This window comes from Lingula anatina, chromosome 2 (genome assembly GCF_051362555.1).
Source record: "Lingula anatina isolate TDL-2025a chromosome 2, LinAna3.0, whole genome shotgun sequence".
NCBI lineage: Eukaryota > Metazoa > Brachiopoda > Lingulata > Lingulida > Lingulidae > Lingula > Lingula anatina.
The window spans coordinates 19,366,461-19,387,363 of record NC_141768.1 but is presented as its reverse complement, the minus strand read 5'-3'; the positions used below and the strand labels follow the sequence as shown (position 1 = coordinate 19,387,363).

The following is a 20,903-nucleotide window of genomic DNA, read 5'->3' as shown; positions in this document are numbered from 1 at the left end:
GTATTTGACAATGTCTTTATTTACAAGATATCTGTCGATCTCAATCTTGCTTTACATGCCCAAAAGCACTTGTACTTCTCAATTCAGTCCAAAAAGACTACAAATCATCCACTTTTATTTTTTTTGCTCCCCATGAAGCATTCTGAAAGAACACAAACATTGCATGATAAAGTGCTTCCCCTTCCATCTTGCAAGTGAGAAATGAAGGAATTTTTCCATCACAAAGTATAAATGCTTCCCAATGAATAGAAAGCCTTAAAAATAAAAAAGCCAAGCCTCAAAAGAGACAAACTTTTAAAGCAAAGCAGAACAATTCTATATGTATGTCTTCATTATTCCAAGGTGAAAGTACAAAACTCATACTTGTGTACAGTCAATGTCTGTAATATTATATTGAAGTTGAGTACTTTAGCACCTACTGTGAACCCAATGCTGAATCATTGTTTTGGAACACTCAACACCTGTTCTATAATGTTCTCAAGCATTGTTCCGATCATTTTAATTTTAATGTCTGAGAAACAGTGGTGCCTCTATTCGCAGTAGGCAAGATCTTAAAAAATTCCCACTGTGCTTCATACACTGTAATTGACTTTCTGGTGAAAAACTTTAAAAGCTGCAACAGGTTAATTTTCTCCCATCCGATGTGCAGCTTTGGTCGACCTTTCAGCTCCAGCAATAGGCACATCTCTTTCATCCCAAAGAACAACTCCATCACAGGCACAAATCTTTTTTGAGTTTTGAAAGAGGCCAGCTGATCTTGCTATTATGCCACAGCCCATCCTAGAAGTGGAAAAATGGTGAAAATATTCATGAGATGAAACACCTCAATATATTTTCTCTACATAATTGTCATCCAAATAAGAAAAAATGGAGATCTTAACACTGCAACACAGTGTAGGTGAGAAATTTTGATTATCATTTATATATATATATATATTTTTTTTTTTTTTGTTAAATTGTCTCAAAGGAGCACAGTCAAAATACATTTATCTTGGAGAAGCAATGAAAAGTTGTCTTGACATAAAGCAATTAAACTGAGGCACGATCTGATCATCTCTCACTTTCTAAGGTTAGCAGATTTTCACACATTCAATTGGTGAATAACTTTTTTACATTATCAAATATCTGATAGAGATGGAATATCTAGCTCACATCCTTTCCTTGCTTACCTGCTTAATACTGAGGCCTTTGCTCCAGCTATGATCATGGACCTGCCTATGACATCCCAGACCTTTATCTTGTCACTCTCCATCCTAAACACAGCGCGGCCTGTTTCATCTGCCAGCACTTGGCCTAGATCTCCAATTGGCTATAAGTGGGGAATGTCATACATTATACATGAAATTTTTGATCATGGCAAGTCCTCCAAATTGTGAACAATGGAACTCTCCATTAAAAAGGAAAATGCAAATCAATGTCCATTGTATTCATTTTATTTCTATCAAGAGAAATGAAGTAAAAAAGGACCTTAAAAATATCTTTTTTTGTACAGAGAGTTTACTGTGTGTTTGTGTGTGTTTGTGCACTTTGATATAACAAAGTTTAATGGATATAAATCTCACTTACCTTTTTATCAGATGAATTTGGGGGGTTATATATCTTTCCACAGCTGTAAAATAAATAAATATTTTTCTTTTAGTGATAATGCCACAGCATTTTTCTCCAAATTGTCATAAAAAGATGTAAATACAGATGAAAAGACTTCAAACATCCTTTCTACAAAGATAATCTCAAAGCAATCAAAACCCTTGATGAGGAAGAACTTGGCATTTGTGTCCTGATTCAAAGAAACCATGGCACAAAAATATTTCTGAATTCCTAAAATGAGTGTGTAAAAGTAATTATAATATACCTTTCACATCCTAATGAAATATCTCCTAACTCATGTATTGACAGCTGATTTTTTCCAGGAGTCAGCCCATCTAATGTACCATCTATAACACACTTGTTTTCATCTATCTGCACTAGTCTGGTCACTCCTTTCACACTGACTGGACCTTCTATCATAGCCACTGCTGCACCAAGATGCTGTGATACTGTACAGAGATGGAACAGAACAACAATTTAAAAGCCAACAATTTAAAAGGGGGGAGGGTCTTTTTCTGAAAAAATGGACCTTTTACCATGTAACCTTTCGTGTACCTAGATCAAATTTCAGCCAAAGTGGACCTTTTCCTGGCGAAATGGGCAGTTTGTTTGAACCCCCCAAACCCCTCTGGCTACGGTCCTGATTACTTATAAATATCTACCTAAAATTCAATTACACACAATAAACATGTATGCATTTATTTTTTACATATAATAATATAACTGTCATAAATTTGAATACTTGTATATATCAATGTAAGTGTGAGCATACAGTGTACATCCTTTATAAATCTTCGTGGAAAAATCTTATCACATTATTGTTTGTTTAAACAGAGTTAAAACTCTGAGACTAGAGACAACAATAAAGACAATCAACTGATTAAAAATGATTATGTATTTGCTGTGGGTCAAACAGGGGCGGATTCAGAGATATTTTCTGACAGTCTTCCAAATTATCTTTGTTCATCCATCCACCATTTTGACCGTCTTCCGACAGAAAAAAATTAGATACCAGTCAATGTAAACTTGAAATTCTGACCGTCTTCCGGAAGACCCAGAAGACGGCCTAAATCCGCCCCTGTCAAAGTACTGGGTATAACAGAAGAATAATACTATATTACTTGGACACTTACCACTTCCTGAGCCATAACCCATTATAACAGCCCTCTTCCCACTCTGTTCTAGAAGCTGTTTGACCTCTTCTGATGGAAGACTGGTTTCTACTATTACCTGTTCCTTCTCAAGATTTATTTCAAGTGACTGTATTCCTGGAATTGTCATAAAAGTTTCTACTGAGTATACTGAATGTTCAATATCTACTGTGCTGCAAGGTTTGTGCACTGACAAAATTATCAAAATCTACAGAGAAAAACAATCCAACTTTTGGGACTTTAAAAGACAATTCATGTAGGTTTTGACATATCTGGAATCAAATTCAGTGGAAGAATATGTATATTCTTCTTCTACACACAATAAGGCACATATTTCAACTGTCAAACACTTACTTTCTTATAATATCATACTTAGTCTAATAAATGTTTCAGGTATAAGGAAATGTGAAGAATGTCAGTTGTCTAATATATATCAACAGTAATGTTGCTATACAGGTAAATCAATGCTAAAAATAAAATTGGATAATATTTGTAAAAAAAATAATAAATTGATACTTTTAAGGCTCAATTTTAACAAAGACTCTTATCTTAATGTTGCAGCTAAATGTCCATTTAACTATCGGATCCTTTTGGACAGATCTAATCATGTCAATTTTCAACAATGATCGTAACTACCGGTATTTTAACTCAGACAGAGCATTTTTAATATGTTGACAAATGTCAAAGTAAAAAGGCAAAGAACCATTTTGAAAACTCTAAAATATAACTCTTGCAGTCTGCCCAATAATTAACTTGACCAATTTTTCTTCCCTAGGAAAACTGTATCTCCAATTACTATTACAAGTTAAAATCTATGTGTGCTACTCCAACACCCGATTTGTTGTCAAGAACGCATGAATTAGGTAATCACTCACTTGTACTGTATATTCAATCACTAAAGAAAAGGATAAAAAATTGCCAATTCCTACCTTTTACATTATTCAGGTTTTTCTTTATTTCATCCACGCATTTCTGACATGTCATTTGAACAGCAAACTCTATCTGGAAACACCAATAATAAACTACAGTAATAAATAAAAATTCATAATTTTCAATTTACAATGAAAATACTTTATTAAATTTCATATTGATTAGTAAATCTTGAACTTATTTATATATTTTCTTAATTTATTCTGTTATAGACAAAAAGCTCTTCTAATGATTGCTTTAATGCATGTATCATGGCTTAAACACAACATATCATAGTTCTGAATTTCAAGCCAAGTTGACATCACAATTTGAAAAGTGGGCTACAAGAAAATGTTTGGCAGGTCCAACCACTTGGTAAATTCTTGATTATGGCATCACCTGCAAAACCTGGAACACCTGTTTTTGGCCATGAAATGTGTATCATTGTAATATATCTAGACAGACACAGCTGGCAGATATATTACAATGATATATCTAGACAGACACAGCTGGCAGATCCAGATATATTTTCTGACAGTCTTCCAAGTTATCTTTGTTGATCCATCCTCAATCTTCCCACAGACAAATTAGACACCCATCAATGTAAACTCAAAAATCTGACTGTCTTCTGGAAGACCCAGAAGACAGCCTCAATCCGCCCGTGAGACAGATATTTTATTTACTGTATTTTGCACTGTGATCAGCAAAATTGGACAATTGTGGCTATACTAGCACTAATACATGTACTTATTTTTAGTCTAGTCTGCAGACTTTAAATCTGTTAATCATTGTACACACATGACAGCAATTTCTTTTGCTATCATTACATTACTATAGATGAGAACATTTGCAAGTCATCATCACATGGGCTAACGTTTGGGCTTGTACATGTACTAGTACTGTACCTGTACAACTTTCAGAAACATGTTAATTTCGTGTTATTATTTTGAGAAAGGCAGCATTCTGTAACATAAAAAGTCAACATATGTTTGGATGCACCTGGTTTAACCTTCATTAGATAACACACTCAAAATTCTGGATAAACATGTAAGTATGCAAGTGAAACTGAAAGTATCGTTCCTCGGAAGAAAGGGAGGGAGATAGACGGATAAAGTCACAGAGAGCGAGTGCACTGAAAGTACTAAGAACACATTTCAATTTCTAAATGTACGGTACTTAAAGAAAAGAGAAACCAACGCAGTCATCCATGTTGTGTTCACACAAAATCGAACATTCGAAATAATACATAAAAATAATATTATCGTTGTTTACCTTCGCCGAGTCAGACATATTGAGCAAAACGTCATCAGTTAATGTTGTGCGTGTCACGTGACAGACGGTACCCGCCACCGTCATTTTCAAAATCAGAGTTGAAATTCGGCAATTAAAATGCCCATTTAGACGTGTTGATAATTCGTGATATCATTGTGAAATTAAGGTGCGGTTCACTAACGCATCTTGCATTAATCAGGTATGTTTGTGAATTAGTAGCAGTTTGCACATAAGAGAAATTTACCTCTCACGCTTGTTTAAATGAGTATCTCAGTATGCCATGCTTTAATTGCCCTTGACCTAGCCTGCTGACGGGTACTGTCCCAGCTTCACGATAAGGTGTCTAATTTTAAATTTTGAAAAAAAAAAAACGTATCCCCACGATTGTTATTAGAGTGCGATTGTTTGATCACGCGGATCTATGTTTAATGGACAGTGAGAGGGAGAGGCATTAGATTTACAATTTATGAATTTAGTAATTAGAGAAATTATTTTTATGAAATTTAATATGTTTTTCCGTTTTGTTCACGTGTTGGGCATTTTTGCAGTTATTGTTATTTAGTAAGGAGTTGTAGATGTTAGGTAGTGGTACACCCTGTTACGTATATTAACCTCTCCTCCTCTCTTCTAATCCAAATCATTGAATGATAAAGTTGGAATCAATTTTTGAACAGTTACACTGTACTTCATTACAAGTTAGCAAATTATATACATGTAATGCCTTCATAAAGTTCTGTAGTTTTCTTCTTGCATTTTTATAGGGATGCCGAAAGCCACACAAAAATCAGGTGCTAAATCGACAAATGGTAAGTATACCCGCACGAAAATGCAGTAGTATCGAAGTAGCATAGAAGCATTAACGCAGTAGTGGTGTGGAGCATATTTGCAGTAGAAATGCAGTATAGCCTACTGCAATTCTACTTCAAAAATTACATAGGGTTGTACAGAGCAGGAGCATTAATGCAGTAGATTAGCAGCATGATAGAAGCATGTTTCAAAGATGCTAATTAGCTCCCCAATCGAAGCAGATTTGAAGCATGTTTGCAGTATGATTGCAGTAGTCTACTGCGCTGGAGTATCTACTTCGTTTTCGTGCGGGTAGTACTGTACCCTCAAACACTTGATGTTTGTAATTTTTCATTGTAAAGTGCAGTCCTCTTTTTGCACCAGTCAACATCTCTTGAAATGGTTTTGCTAATTGTGTCTTTGCTGCTTTAAGTGGTAATGTTATTTTTTTAATATGTTTAGATGAATATTATTATTTTTTCAGGCGCTTGTGTCTTTTGCAATTCCAGCTGTGAAAATGAGGAGCTTCTTGGCAAAAAGTTGGCCCGGAAAAACCTAACTGTTCATTATTTTTGTATGGTAAGGTGTTAATTTTTTTTCTGTTTTTTTAAATTTGATTTTTTGAAGTTTATTTATTTAGTTAGTTATTGCCTGAAACAATCACCACAAACTTACCATTTCTCTTTTATACTATTTGTCATGCAACTTGATGCAAGAGTAAGATGAAAAGTAATTTTCCAGTCAAAGTGTTTAGCCTAATACCAATGGTATCTGTATTTTGTTAACCTAAACTTTATCCTTCCAGTTGTTTGCCAGTGGTTTGTGTCAGAGTGGAAAGGATGAACTGGATGGCATCCTTGGGTTTCTGCCTAGAGACATCATAAAGGAGGTCCAAAGAGGCAAAAAACTGGTAAAAGATTTGTTTTGGGACTACTTATTTAACATGAGATTACAAGTTACATTTGAGTTATAATCATTTAGATGTTCCAGGAATATAGTCAAGAATGAAGAAGCTTGTTGTAGTCCATGAAAGTGCCTGCAGTTTGATGGCATTTAATTTTTCCTTTTCTTTATAATAAGAAGCATAGATACATAATGGTACATTTTTTGTCTATTTATTCATATAAACTTGTTTTCTATTTGGGGCCTAGGCATGTATGCATTAACAGAATCTATTTATCTTTGTTGATCTTAAGCAAGATGGGTTTTCAACTCCAAGTGTGTAACTAACATGTATGTGATATATATAATGACATTTTTATAAGTATACCATGTAACCAGTTTTCCTTGGTTTCAGAAATGCTGTTTTTGTAAAGAGAAAGGTGCTACCATTGGATGTGTGGTACGCTGCTGCCGACAAGTGTTTCACTTTGGTTGTGGCAGGGATAACGGTGTCCTCAACCAGTTTTTCGGGACTTACAGGTATGGTACAAGGTTGTTGTGGCTGATCCATATATTATATATTAAGCAAATGGAGACAAAATCCTGGCTCTGCCAGTGTGTTGGAAATGTCAAGAAAAGTAGCTGCCTGCTAACTTTGCCTGATGCTGTTAGTACAAATAAGAAGAGAGGCCCAAAGATCAAAATGTCTTTTTGGTTTTGCTGAATGATTTTTAAAGAATTTTGGTGTCCACTCAGTAACTGGACACCACATCATATTTTCTTTTTAACTAAATGGCAGTCTCGTCTCTGCTCACTGTGGCGTGTTTTTTAGAATCATTTTAGAAATCGATCCTTGACATCATAACATAATCATTGGTAAGAGAGAGATACGTTGTTCCTTCTTTAGAACTTCTTGATCTCAATAGAATCTCAGTAAGAGGGGAAAAAATAGTTTGTAAGATTTAAAGAAGAGATTAAGGATTTGAAAATTGTTTTATTCCAGTTCCTATTGTGAAGAGCACAGGCCCAGGCAGACTGTCCCTACCAGTGACAGGTTAGCCTTCCACGGCACAGCCAAGGCTGTGTGTGCAATATGTATGTGTGCCGTGGAGGCCAGAGCTTCCAACGAAACACTCAGGGCACCCTGCTGTAAGAATGCTTGGTTTCATCGCTCTTGTATCCAGGTAAGGTGTCCATAAGTAGGCTCACTTACTTACTCTAGAATTTTATACCAAATGCAATAGAAAATGTATTTTGCATGAGGAAAATATTATTAACAGTTGCCAAAGGGAAACCTAAATATATTGTCAGTTTAAAAAAATGTATCGACAGGCCATATGTGGCAAACTTCTTTTTGTAGAAAATTAGTTCCTGAAGGCTTGAAGAAAAAAGGAAACAATTTTCTCAGTTCACTGCCATAATATTCCATGTCCATTTTATTTCAGAGACAAGCTACATGCTCTGGAGTATATTTCTTCAAGTGTCCTTTGTGCAACAATAAGGATTACTTCCAACATGAAATGCTGGAGTTTGGCATATACATTCCTGACCAGTGAGTCTTTTTTTTTTTTTTTTAATATTAATTAATTTATTTATTAAATTTTGTTTTTTGTTTTGTTATTTGAAATGATCTTGTGTAGTGGGATAGTAAAAAAATCATTGTAGTTTAATATGGACTGTGTCCAATATGTTTGGCTCTTTTTATAAACATGCAGATTTTAGCCTCTACCTCTTCTTACTGCACGTATAATGGGTAGAATAGAGCATTAAGGCTTCACCTTGCTGCAAATTTTAGCATAAATGACTGATTGTGTGGAAACTTAACCTGATGAACCGTATGCATTATGTGTAGAGATGCAGAGTGGGAGCTGGAACCTGATGCATACCAGGAATTACTAGAGAGACACTGCAGGTGTGACAAGATCAAGTGCCAGTGCCCCAAGGGGAGAGAATACAACAAGGACGGCAGGTATGAGCTCTGGGGGAGGATTGGGGGTGGGGTGGGGGGGGTGGGGGGTTTGACATGGACAGGTGCCAGTGTTCCAAAAGGGAAAGTATATAGATGGGGATCTTGAGTATTTGGTACTTGGGTATTTACTCAACTTGGGTTATATTGTAAGAGAATAATGAAAATAGAAGACTGAAAGATTTTCTAGCTATAATGATTATGAGAAGTAAATTGTGTAGGAAATATAGCACATGAAAACAATAAGATACATTTTATATGAATTATTTGAATTTTGGTGTTCAAACATTTTTATGCACTGGACTAATCAGGTTATCCCTGCCCAATTAATATATTTGTCATCCTTGTATCATGGACTTGGTATATATTCTGTCTTTGATGCCTAGTTAAAAATAAATTTACAAAATTATAGGAGTGTTGTTCAATTGAAAAGCTGATGATGAGAGTAGATCTAAACTATTGACATAGTTAAGCAGTTAATTTTTACAGTGGGTCAATAATTACTGAAGGATTCTGACCTTATACTGACCCACTTCCTTTTTTTTTTTTGTTAAAAAGGCCTTTCTAAAAAAGCTGTATATTGTATTGCAGTAAATGGGAGATTATCCTCTGTGTGTACTGTGGATGTCAAGGCACTCACATGCAGTGCTCCAGTCTTAAGGGATCGGCCCCGTCATGGACATGTGATGATTGCTTTGATATAGCGAGGAGGTCAAAGAAAGGTGGGTAATACACAATTTATATATACACACACTGGACAGTAGAAGTGTCACCCCTACTGAACCAATCCTTTGGGGGAGATAAATGATTGTGGAATGATATGCTCCTGGTATCATTTTATTAACATCAAATTTCACAATTCCATGGTACAGCGGTTTTATACTCATTAGTCACATTATAAGTAGACCAGGCATTATAACTTTGATTACTCTGATTCAGGGGGTGACACTTCTATTCGACTGTTTTCCTTCACCAAAAATTTTTCTGAGCAACTATTATACTAAGATTTTCAAGAAGCATACTGATTTCCAAAAATGTCAGAGTGATATGTGAGAAATAATTGCTGGTCCATTTGGGATGACCAATGCACAGATTTTATCATAAGTGCTGAACCTATTTCACCATTGCTTGATATTGGGCAGGTTGCCTGCAGGTTTAACCATGTCTGTTAAAAGTGACTATTCCTTTACATTTTTGCATAGAATGTCCCTTCGTGAAGAAGGGGTTTTTCTTTTTTCTCCACTACATGAAATATAATGTGGATTTGAATATAGAAAGGGTGTAACTTACATTGTATGCCTTTATATGCTATAGATTTTTCTTTATCAGAGATGTGGACAGTAATATTTTTTTAAGTGTATGTAGCTGCTTTTAATATGTTGTTCAGTAATACTCTTCACATCTTTCTTTGTCATCTTAGGCCAAGCCAGAAGTCCAAAGTTTTCTCCTCTTCACAAGAAGAATGATACAAACTGGTTGATGGAGAAGTTTAACAAGGAAAAACTTGAAGCTGCCGGCCAGGGAGAAAGTAGTGCTGATAAAAAAAGAAAATATTCATCAGACAGCTCAGAGGAAGATCATCAAAGTCCAAATCAGAAAAAAAGAAAGCATCTTTCTTTCACCAATGTTTCAAACTCTGCAACAAATTCTTCAGATTTGTCCAAGTCCACCAGTAAACAAGGTAAACGCAAATACAAAAAGAGACGGTCCACATTAAAGAAAGATCTAGATGAAGATTTGAACAAGGATACTTCTGCAGGCAAAAGTGGAGATTCGGCTATTTTGAGACGGCAAAGAAGGTCATGCTCTTTGACACAAATCCCCTTGGTGGTAACTGGAAAGACTGCACGTCTGCTCAAAGGACTAGAAATTGATATGACTCCAAAGCACAATTTGAGTTCAGTAAGACCTGCAATAATTGCACAGGAAGCCCCAAAGACATTAGGCAATGAGCTGAGAAAATTGGCCATTTCTATGACACCAAAATTTGACTATTCCAGCATGGCAATAGGGGCAACAAGTGACTCGTTTAAGTCTCAAAAGAAGAAAGGTCACAGCCCTGCTAAGAATGATAGTGAGTCTGCAATGACCAAAAGTCCTGCAGAGAAGACTGATTCCGTAGTCAATGCCAGCAAAAGTACATGCACTAGCAGTAAAACACAGTGTGCTGAAGACAAGAGTAGAGACTTGAACATAGATGTGGAAGACCTTCCTCCAAAGATTACAGGCAGATCAAGCATAAAAAGACTGACCTTGGAAGATATGAAAAAGGAAGAAAAAGGCACCTCGGGTGGAGGGGATCCTACTAGTACCGAGTTTCCAAAAGGACTCTCTGTGCCATCTTTCACAGAGGTGAGTGTTAGTCGTGCTAGCTCTTCATCTTCATCTTCCATGCCATCTTTGTGTACTTCAGAACCTGTTGAGTTGAACGCCAGAGTGGTAAAAGAGTTGAAGGGTTTGGTCATCGACATGACCCCCAAATACAGGCACCCGGTATGTGGAATTAGCGGGGGTTACTCGGTGCCTGATTGCAGTCGGCCATATTCCAGTCTCACCAGAAGCAGTTCAGATAGTGGTATAGAGTCCGGTAGCAGTAACAGTAATAGTCTACCTTGCCCAGACATCTCGCCTGCCATAGACCTTGCTACGGAACTTGATGCTGAGACAGCAGAGGATTTGAAACTTGAAAGTCAAGATGGTGCTGCTAATTGTATCGTGGAAAAGACTCCCAGGAAAAATGAGTTGAAGACAAGTTCTGAAACATATTTGAAGAAAGGTAGTTCCCAACTGGAGAGGGAGCTGAAATATCTTAACATAGATATGACCAGTAAGTATAGTAACCCAAGTACCTATAAGTCTGCTGAGAAGTCTTTGATGAAGGAGAAAGCTCATCGCCAGAAACTGATCAAATCTGCAAAGAAGGCTACTGTGTCCCTCGAATACATGTCAGGAGAAGGAAATGTGATTCAGATAGTGCCTACGAAGACACTCCAGGAACAAAATATCAATGACAAAGAAGTTGGCCCAAAATCTGCGCTGGAGCAAAAAAGCCCTCCAGCAGAACCAGACCAGGATCATGGTTATACAGGGCTCCGAAACATGATGAAAACAAGGACAAAAGAAGAAGTAGAATTTAGCGATGTTCCTCTTTTTAAAACACAGGAGCTTAAAAACCTTACTATTGATATGAATCTGAAACAGGGGTTTCTACAAGTTTGGAACTTTACAAATAAGTATGGTCAAAACGGTAGCAAGACTGAAACAAAAGCTCAGAGTAAACCACAAAAAGCATGTGCAAAGAAACCAGACAAAGAAGTTTACAAAATGAGAGATACTGAAAATACTCTTTTCAGTCTATCATCAGAGAAGAAGCCGACAATAAGCGAACCAAAACATACTCTTTGTAATGAGCTGCAATTGGGCACTGGCAGGAGTGATGGGGACCAAGTTAAAGAAATGCAATGCAAGGTCGAGGGAGAATCTGCTAGTAAAGCAGCCTCACTGATGAAGCTAAATAAGCAGTTGGACATTGACATGACTCCCAAACATACAGCACACAGGCACATAGTGCATAGTGAGGGGAAAGTAAGCACTAGAAACTCCACACAGGCTATGCAGCAAACCTGCCAAACTAGGAGCACTAGAATAAGACGTTCACTTAGTTATGATGATCTCAAAGATCAAGAAAACAATCTGTGACTGTGGTCATTGGCAGTCTGGTACTTTGAATATGTAAATGTCTGGTGTATATATATATATATATGTATTATTTATATATATATATTCAGAATTTTTGCTTCTTTCAGCCACTTGCTTTCATGTGTACGGTTTGTACAGCAGTAATTATTAATATATGTAAATGTGATGTGAAAGCATGGGTGTATGTAATTGCAGTAACATGGATATTTTGTCCCTTTCATGTTTTTTTTTTCATATAAGCTTTATTGAAGACCAGAATCTGTACTTTAAGTGAATTGTTTATTATAATTCTAATTCTTTATATAATAATTTTTAGTGAATTGGTAGATAATTGTAATATGCGAATTATAATAGTAATTAAGTAATTGTTTTGATAACATTAACAGTGATGATGTGTATGAAATATTTGCTTTTCATGGTGGGTGGGTGGGGGGACTTTTTTCTTTGGTCAAATGTGTTCAATTTTTGGCAGAACTTATCATTTTGGTCAGTTGCGTACAATTTTTGACATGGCTTTCATTTCTTGTGAGGAATAAAAACATTCAAGTTACTGACAAAAATTCTGAATTGTACTCTACTGCAGAATCTCGCAATATAAGTAATAAATAGATCTCCCACTAATGGGCAAGTCTTGTTTATTAACATGAAAGTGCCATATGTAATGATAATTTACTGTTAAGGTCGTTTTCCATTCATCACATATTTGATATTTTTTTTTGTACATAACCTTTATTGTCAAATAAAGAATGAATGACCACCATTGCCTAATTTTTCCACATTGTAAATCGTTCTTTTACTTACACTACTACACATGATGTAACACTGGCAGTAGTAGTAGTAGTAGTAGTAGTAGCAGTAGCAGTAGCAGTAGTAGTAGTGTACGTAAAAGAGAATATTGGGCCCATTTTTAACAAAAGGGGTTTTAAGCAAATAGTTTTATTCGTGTGGATTGTTATCATGCCGCTTTTTATATATAGGGTCAATGTAAGCCAAATTTTAGGTCTAAGTATTTACTTTTAAGTTGACCTTTTTTAATTTATTAATTTCAATTTCTACATATAAAGCCAAAAAGTTTTTATTAGGAAATGCGTTATCAAAAAATGAGAACTGGACTGTATTGAGGATTACATTACATGACTGGTAAGTTATTGGTTTATTGCAGTTGGGCCAAATTTTTTTTATGTTGAATATTAGTTAATAACTTAATCAGTGGGGAAAAAAACCCTGGAAAATGGAGGTCACAGCCTTATGTCTGGATTAATTCAAGAATGTTTTGGCTATAAAAAATATTTATATTTGCATTTGATTACCTTAAATGCCCCCCCCCCCAAAAAAAAAAAATAAATAAATAAAATAAATAAATAAATCAAGTATTTCATTATTGGGAACTGAGTTCAAATCACTAGATTCATCATAAATTCTCAAATTAAGTAATTAGGCTTCTTTTTTTATAGAGACTAAAATATATCACAAAATCCATCTGGTTAAAGCTGAAAACCCATCTTGGTTAAAATAGAATAGCTCTGCACTGAATAACAGTAGTTGTAACTAAATCCTGTGTATGACATCCACCCTGAGTTTAAGGTATTTAGGCAACGCAAAAAAAAGCATAACCACACTGTAAGCACCTGTAGCAATGCTATGCCACTCAAGTTTGATATACAGATAAGTGAATAAAGTCCATCTTTCAGCTTTGATGAAAGGGTTACAATACGCAATCATTTATAAAGCAAGATCAAAAGTATCCAAAATATTGATTTTTTTTAGGAATAATAATCTAAACTTGCCCATTTTCAAAGTTGCACTACAATTCAGGTGATTGTATAATACAATAAAAAACATAAAAGAATATTCTGATCATACCAGATTTTGACCTTCACTTTTGGCTTACAAGTAACCCTAGCAGGTGTCAGCTCAGTGTCCATAAGGCCAGATCCTTTGAAAAACTTGACTATTGTTTTGGACAGCGAGTTGTCAATGTTAATTTGAAACAAATCAGCATCGTTGCTTCCCCATCATAACAGTACCAAGAAATGTATTCCTTTCCATCTCCTGAAACATGGACAGGTGTAGGTGAATACAGATGCACACATACTGCACTTGCCTAGCTATTATCATAATAGGCAGTAAACAATGTTTGGAGAAAGATTGAAGAGTTTGTTATAGAAGTATAACAGAAATTTGTAAATACCATTGATCTTTAATTGACTTGGGCTACCAGACCCATATTTTAAACATTTTCTAATGCAGTGAAGCATTTCTCATATTGTACTTTTTTTTTTTGATTGTTTGTTTCATCGATTGCTTCAAAGCAATTTGAAAAAAAACTAAAGAAAATAGCGTGATAACAAGTTTGACTAAAATACCAATTCTTATTTATGTATAAGAAATTCAAAGACATACTATTCTCAGTCAAGGAAAATTTTTTTTTCTTTTTCTTTCCAGGAACCAACTGAAAGTCCTATTGAACTTGATGATGAAACTTCCTCCCATGCTTCAGAATCAGAGTATCTTGATTTGGATAAACTGCATATCCCCTCTTTTCATTCTAAGAATCTGAACATAACAGCTTGCTCTCCCAGTCAAGGATCAGTTGGGCAACATCATCTAATTTATACAGCTGAGGAGAGTTTTGAGGAGGAATATGAAGAAGTTGACATTTTATATGACGAGGGATGTGTCAAGAAGGCAAATGTTGTTGATGAGGAGTTTGAATTGGTTGACCTTTCAGAAAATGATGTTATATATGTTAAGACTGTAGCTCAGGGTGAGAAGGAAAAAGAAATTGAATTGGCAGAAAGTGAAGGATGTTCTAACAAAATTGATCAGCCCAGGAATGCCAAGGCAGTCTACATGGAAATTTTCCTCGCATATTGTGAGCAGTTTATAGAGAAAATGAACAATACTAGGGAGAAGTGTAAAGTTCCTGACCACCGAAAGACGAAGGGCTATATTGAGAAAAAAGACCAGGTTAGCAGTAGTGAGACATACAAGGTATGTTCTGCATGCCCTGAAAACTCACCATCATGTGACCCAGTCAGTTCACTGCCCAGCAGCCCGGCCAGTTGTGAAGAGAAGTATCACATTAAAGGTGATGACAATTGCCAGCATGTTGAGGCACTTGAGGACTGGGATAGTGGTTACTGTGAATTCACAGCTCTGGCCTTAGGAGATTCAAAAATAGATGCTTCTCCTTCAACATCAAAGGTAAAAGGAGTCAACTTTCCTGCTGAACTGTTTGCATCTGAAATTAAACCTGAAACTGAAGGACATGAAGATCAGCCAATCGGGTCAACCCCTGCAAGTGGATGCTGTGAAAATGTTTTCACACAGCCTTCCCACACAGCATCTCTGACACATTCTTCAAGTGAAATACCTGTCGCAAAGCTTTCATGTACAGGACCACTGGCAGGGCCTTCAAACATTCCAACACTTCCACAGCCTTTTGACACACCACCACAGGTTGGACCTAGGTACACAGCACCACAATTTGGTCCTACATACACAGCACCACTTCCACAGGCTTCATACAAAGCACCACCTTCATACACAGCACCCCTTCCTCAGCCTTCATACAAAGCACCACCTTCATACACAGCACCCCTTCCTCAGCCTTCAGACATGGCACCACTTCCACAGGCTTCATACAAAGCACCACCTTCATACACGGCACCACTTCCACAGGCTTCATACAAAGCACCACCTTCATACACAGCACCCCTTCCTCAGCCTTCAGACACGGCACCACTTGCACAGCCTTCACACAAAGCACCACCTTCATACACAGCACCCCTTCCTCAGCCTTCAGACACGGCACCACTTCCACAGGCTTCATACAAAGCACCACCTTCATACACAGCACCCCTTCCTCAGCTTTCAGACACGGCACCACTTTCAAAGCCTCCATACAAAGCACCACCTTCCTACACAGCACCCCTTCCTCAGCCTTCAGACACGGCACCACTTTTGGGGTCTTCTTACACAGCACCACAACTAGGGCCTCCTTACACAGCACCACATGTGGGACCTACATACACAGCACCACAGGTGGGGCCTACGTACACAGGACCACAGGTGGGGCCTATGTACACAACACCGCGGGTGAGGCCTTCATATACAGCACCATATTCTCAATCATCATACCCAGCGTCTCTGACACGCTTGGTAAACCTGATACCTCTGAAACAACCTTTATGTTCACTCCCACTCTCAGAGACTTCAAACGGTGCACGTCGCCCAAACACAGCACCGCTTGCAGGACCATCAAACGCAGCACCACAAACACAGCACTTTGATCCAGCACCATTGCCTGGCCGTCATACGTACCAGCAACACAGACAGCTTTAATACCCAGCACCACTGAGACAAACTTCCTTTCCTGCATCGCCGACAGCACAGTTATCCGGACTCTCCTTGTTGTACAGTGCAATATACAAAAACAAATGTCGTGGCCTTTACCAAGGGTGGAGATGACAGGGTTGAGCAGCTTCAGTTGGTTGTGAATGTGTGTCATTCTTTTTAGATTTGCCCCTTTGGCAAATTTTATGGCTATGATACTGGTAAAGGGCTAAGGTTACCAAGATCAACCAATCGATTGCCAAAAAGCATCTCCAGCAAAAGTACATTATCCGTAAATTAAATATACTATTTATATAAATAAAAAACTAATATACAGTAATAACTTATTTACAGCTATAAGAAATACATATCTTTATTATACAAGCATATGGTAATACGAGTTATCAACGAGGACCGTGTGGATGGATGTACTTAAGTTTGATATAATTTAAATGCGTCTGCACAGCAGGTTCAACGGTATCCTGGCTTGCACCATCTTGGCCCAGTAAAAACGAGAAAAACTGAACGCAGGGCCGCTTGATGCTAAACTGCCGTATGCACCAGCTGTATATAGTACCGTTTGAACATTTATATTGAATTTTGAATATTTTGTGATCCATTTTAATTTTTCGTTTATTATTAGATTCCAGTAGATTGTAATTAGATGCTAATATCGTTCGTTTATTGATGGGAAACTATTGGTTATTTTTAGGATGCTCATAAATTGTGATTAGTATAAGTTGCTATGAGTATCAGTTTTGTGACGTCAGATATGATGTTTTTTTTTTCTTTTTTTGTTTTTTTAGTTAACGAAACAGATTATTTAAAGCGTTAGACCCAGATTGGTGGATCAATTTATTATTAGGGTGTGATTTCAAAGAACTTTCTATCATTTATTTTTGATCACATGCTTGCTCTTCTTTCTTAATGTCTTGTTTAATTTCGTGTGAAGCACGTTGGTGAATTGTTTCAATCACAAAATTTCGTTAACATATCCATTCAAGTAATATAAATAGATGTTTATTTTTCACTGAAATGATTTTTTTTCCTAGGCATCCCCTTAATTCTTTTTGATTGATTTCATTTTATGTACTTTTTATCTCATTTTCCCTCTTCCTTTTTTTAATAAAATCTTTATGCCAAGCAGGAACCTTCTCTTATTGCTGTCTGCGTCTGATTTTCATTTTTTTTCTTTTTTTTTCGTTTTTTCATTAGAGTATCCGTCAAGCTCTTTCTGCGGTTAGGTCTTCCACATGTGGTTTCAGAGGCGCTGCGTTTGTCACAGCATAATGGTATCTTTTAAACTTATTCATGGCACGACCATATGTTAAATCACTAGATGAAAATTATCTGATATTTCATGGTAATGGAGACCAGGCCACCAGATTGATAATATGGAAACTCAATAACCGTGCGGTCGGCTATAATAGTATGATAAGGAAGAGGGTTCTTAAAAAGAATAAGACTCGCTAAAGACTAGACGATCGCTAAAAGTTTGCATATGTAACCTCGGATAATCTTGATGTTAACTTTTGTTGAAATTTTTAAGTAGCCAGACGGTCCTCTACGCACCGTGTCCCCTAGAAGGGTGACAGTAAGAAGCGCCCGCGTTTGGTTATTACTGTGTGGCGCCTGCACATCGACGTGGGGAACTGTCACCTTTGATGTCCGCGTTAACTAGCAGCCGAAAACCGATCCACCCACCTGACGATAAGCGTCATTACCAAATTATGCTACGACATCGCTTAAAAGCTATCCTATTCTTCCCTCGTTGATTCCGAGCTCTGATAATGTCTCCATGCTTCTTCCTTTCATACGCCCGACGAGGCAAGGATAAAAGCCAAGGAGACAACTTCGGCTCCTCGGCGTTCTGTGCAATGCTGGCTAGTGTTTACGTTTTCAATTAGCTGGGCGGTATGATGACTTTATTGTGAATACTCTGGTGCACCTCTCCTTTTCAAACTGCCATTATTCTCTACAGATTATCCACATAGCCCGTCGGCAGCCGTGATATGTATATAGTAAAATATACCTAATATCATAATTTGAGTTTAATAGGAATATTAAAGCTAGTGATCACAGTATACTACAAGTGCAGGAAATGAAACATGTTGGACCTTCAGGACCTTCAAATTATCACTTGGAATAAGATTAGGTGTTAGAAATGTTTTAATGTTCCCTTTCATTGTCCAACCTGGGCACTATATCTAAAGATAAGTCACCAGCTGGGATTGAAGTCGTGTCAAAATTAGGAACATAAATTACCTGCTCTCGCGGCCAGTGACATTTACATTTTAGTGGAGCGCCTGAAAATCGCTGGAAAATTCACAGGCCAATACCAACTATTGCTTAATCAGTGCCTGTCATATAAAAGCAGTTTACATAGCAATTATATTTTGTCATTATTGAAACCAGTGTGAAATGAACAGATACTCATGGAAAGTAATCATATCACACCGTCCCAATGACGTGATTGCAACAGACCTGACGCGCATCTCCGTCTAATTTAACTTTTTTTGTCAATACTTGCGTTTCTCTGGGTGAAATGAAGCGTTTAATTCCGCTGCGGTCGGATTATCCAGAACCTCTTGTGTAAAATACTACTTCATTTTCAGGTTTTCCAACAAGTAACTATATTAATCAGAAAATACTATTTATTCCACACTATTCTAAAGACAGTTATTCGGCATTATCGTGATTGGGAAAACAACGAGGATATTTTAATTAAAGAGAGCACATTTTTATGACGACAAATCAGTAATGGCTTCGCGAAAGTTCAATGCCTGTATTTCATTTTGAGCTCACCAGCTATGTTCTCCATTAGTTTTATTAATTTAAAGCACCCGTTGTCCCACAATTAAGGGAAGAAGAATAACAATAGAAAGAAGCAAAGTAACAAAATATGTAGGATAACAAGAGTGCACAAAATTGCTGTTATAAAGATTAAAGGGTTGCCTGCAAACCTTGTCAAAGAATATAATGGCATGTTCAATTAATGTCAAGAGCGAAAAGGACAGCAGTAGATCAGAGGCAGTAAAAAAAGACAAGAAGCAGTCGATAAATGCATTTTATGCCCTTAATGCTCCTTATTACCTCAGTCGCAAATGAGTTTTATTATTCACTTGATTGAGGAAAGATTTTAAGAATATTTGCCGATCGTCATTTTGTCTGTGACATCGTGCACATGCAGCATGGATGTCTTCATTTAAAAGTATTGTCAAACTGTATGGCCTCGGACCCTTATTCTACCTCCTACGGCTGCGTCCGATGACAACGCCAATCGCAAACTCTCCCAACAGAGGACTGCATTCTGCAAGAAGTCGTGCGTTTTCATGTTCGTGTCTGTAATTCGAATCCCTCTTGGTGCGCTAATACATTCGTTTTGCTTAATTAGATGCATTGTTAAGTTCCCTTTTTAATGTTCTCGTATTTTCTGTTCAGCGGAAGATCGGGTTGTGCTCAGGAAGGGAAAGAGGCATATAATTTAATAGAGCACGAAATCACTGTTTTTCTTTTCTTTCCGTCGAACATTTGTGAAGGGCATCGTCTTTTCAATTTGCAAATTAAAGAGACGTAAACACCTGAAATCCATCCTAACCAATATCTGATTTAAGGGACAAAGGGAGAAACCATGTTTTATTCGTGTTACGCCGCAGGCAGACATTTAGATGCATTTTTGAAAAAAGTCTAGAATTGAGAGAAATGTTCATTATCCTAATATGAATAAAAAAAACTACATACAAGCTATAAATAAACGTCTTGCATATTGTACTTTTATTAATGAAGTCTCAAATACCATACTGTTCACAATGGATTTAACAGACTAATTTAAAAAGCACTTTCATCATTTTGGCTATTTAGAGAAATTATATTAGTCAAGTCGTAAAAATAACAATAGTCGCTCACTGATAACACTTCATCTTTTGCATATCAGGCCACTGTATTATATGTGCCAATTAGTTGCAGCCATGAAAACCCGCTTGTTTCATATCATTCTTTGTCGTCTGTGGAAAATTTTGAAAAATAACCCAAAAATATCTTAAAACTGGTCATTATTCCAAGGCCATATTCATGATATTTTTCGCCTGAGCTTTCCCTTCTGATTTGTAAACGTAGGTGTGAACGCATGTCGGTTCCATTTTAGATGGCATATTATCCCTAAAGCAAAATCTGCAAACCCTTGAAAGAGTTAGAGTATAATCAAAAGTGAAACGCATGCTTCTAATAAGAGTCCATTTTTTTTCACCATATCCGTTCACCCTTGGTTTGTGAATGTGACGGCTCCGCATTGACAGCGCTGATGTTAGCGTGGC

At 36.8% G+C, this 20,903-nt stretch overlaps 2 protein-coding genes across 3 annotated transcripts; one reads left to right on the top strand and one right to left on the bottom strand.

Annotated features, from left to right (window-relative positions):
* On the bottom strand, positions 1 to 5,199 carry LOC106169621 (copper chaperone for superoxide dismutase). 2 transcript variants are annotated; one of them, XM_013549141.3, is made up of 7 exons: positions 5,164 to 5,199; positions 3,668 to 3,740; positions 2,721 to 2,855; positions 1,853 to 2,036; positions 1,567 to 1,609; positions 1,170 to 1,309; positions 1 to 780 (listed from the first exon to the last, which is right to left on the bottom strand). In XM_013549141.3, the coding sequence occupies exons 2-7, from the start codon at positions 3,720 to 3,722 to the stop codon at positions 624 to 626; spliced, it is 714 nt and encodes a 237-aa protein (XP_013404595.2). In that variant the 5' UTR covers positions 3,723 to 3,740; positions 5,164 to 5,199; the 3' UTR covers positions 1 to 623. The 2 variants fall into 2 exon arrangements, with proteins under 2 accessions (XP_013404595.2, XP_013404594.2); XM_013549140.2 differs by lacking the exon at positions 5,164 to 5,199 and adding an exon at positions 4,920 to 5,090.
* On the top strand, positions 4,978 to 17,740 carry LOC106169620 (uncharacterized). Its single transcript, XM_013549138.2, has 11 exons — positions 4,978 to 5,118; positions 5,681 to 5,725; positions 6,190 to 6,284; positions 6,511 to 6,615; positions 7,003 to 7,127; positions 7,591 to 7,771; positions 8,033 to 8,139; positions 8,440 to 8,556; positions 9,145 to 9,275; positions 9,974 to 10,905; positions 14,698 to 17,740. Exons 2-11 carry the CDS (start codon positions 5,683 to 5,685, stop codon positions 16,597 to 16,599), a joined length of 3,738 nt encoding a protein of 1,245 aa, XP_013404592.2. The 5' UTR covers positions 4,978 to 5,118; positions 5,681 to 5,682; the 3' UTR covers positions 16,600 to 17,740.
* Positions 17,741 to 20,903: the final 3,163 nt, after the last annotated feature.

What these genes read in the sequence shown, in the direction of transcription:
- LOC106169621 (XM_013549140.2), bottom strand. Translation starts at nt 5,003, where the DNA reads ATGACGGTGGCGGGTACCGTCTGTCACGTGACACGCACAACATTAACT. An exon ending in AAACCTGAATAATGTAAAAG is followed by an intron (nt 2,856 to 3,667) that starts GTAGGAATTGGC and finishes TGACAATTCCAG; the next exon opens with GAATACAGTCACTTGAAATA. An exon ending in CAAATTCATCTGATAAAAAG is followed by an intron (nt 1,310 to 1,566) that starts GTAAGTGAGATT and finishes CCCCACTTATAG; the next exon opens with CCAATTGGAGATCTAGGCCA.
- LOC106169620 (XM_013549138.2), top strand. Translation starts at nt 5,683, where the DNA reads ATGCCGAAAGCCACACAAAAATCAGGTGCTAAATCGACAAATG. An exon ending in AGGTGCTAAATCGACAAATG is followed by an intron (nt 5,726 to 6,189) that starts GTAAGTATACCC and finishes TTATTTTTTCAG; the next exon opens with GCGCTTGTGTCTTTTGCAAT. An exon ending in GAATACAACAAGGACGGCAG is followed by an intron (nt 8,557 to 9,144) that starts GTATGAGCTCTG and finishes ATTGTATTGCAG; the next exon opens with TAAATGGGAGATTATCCTCT.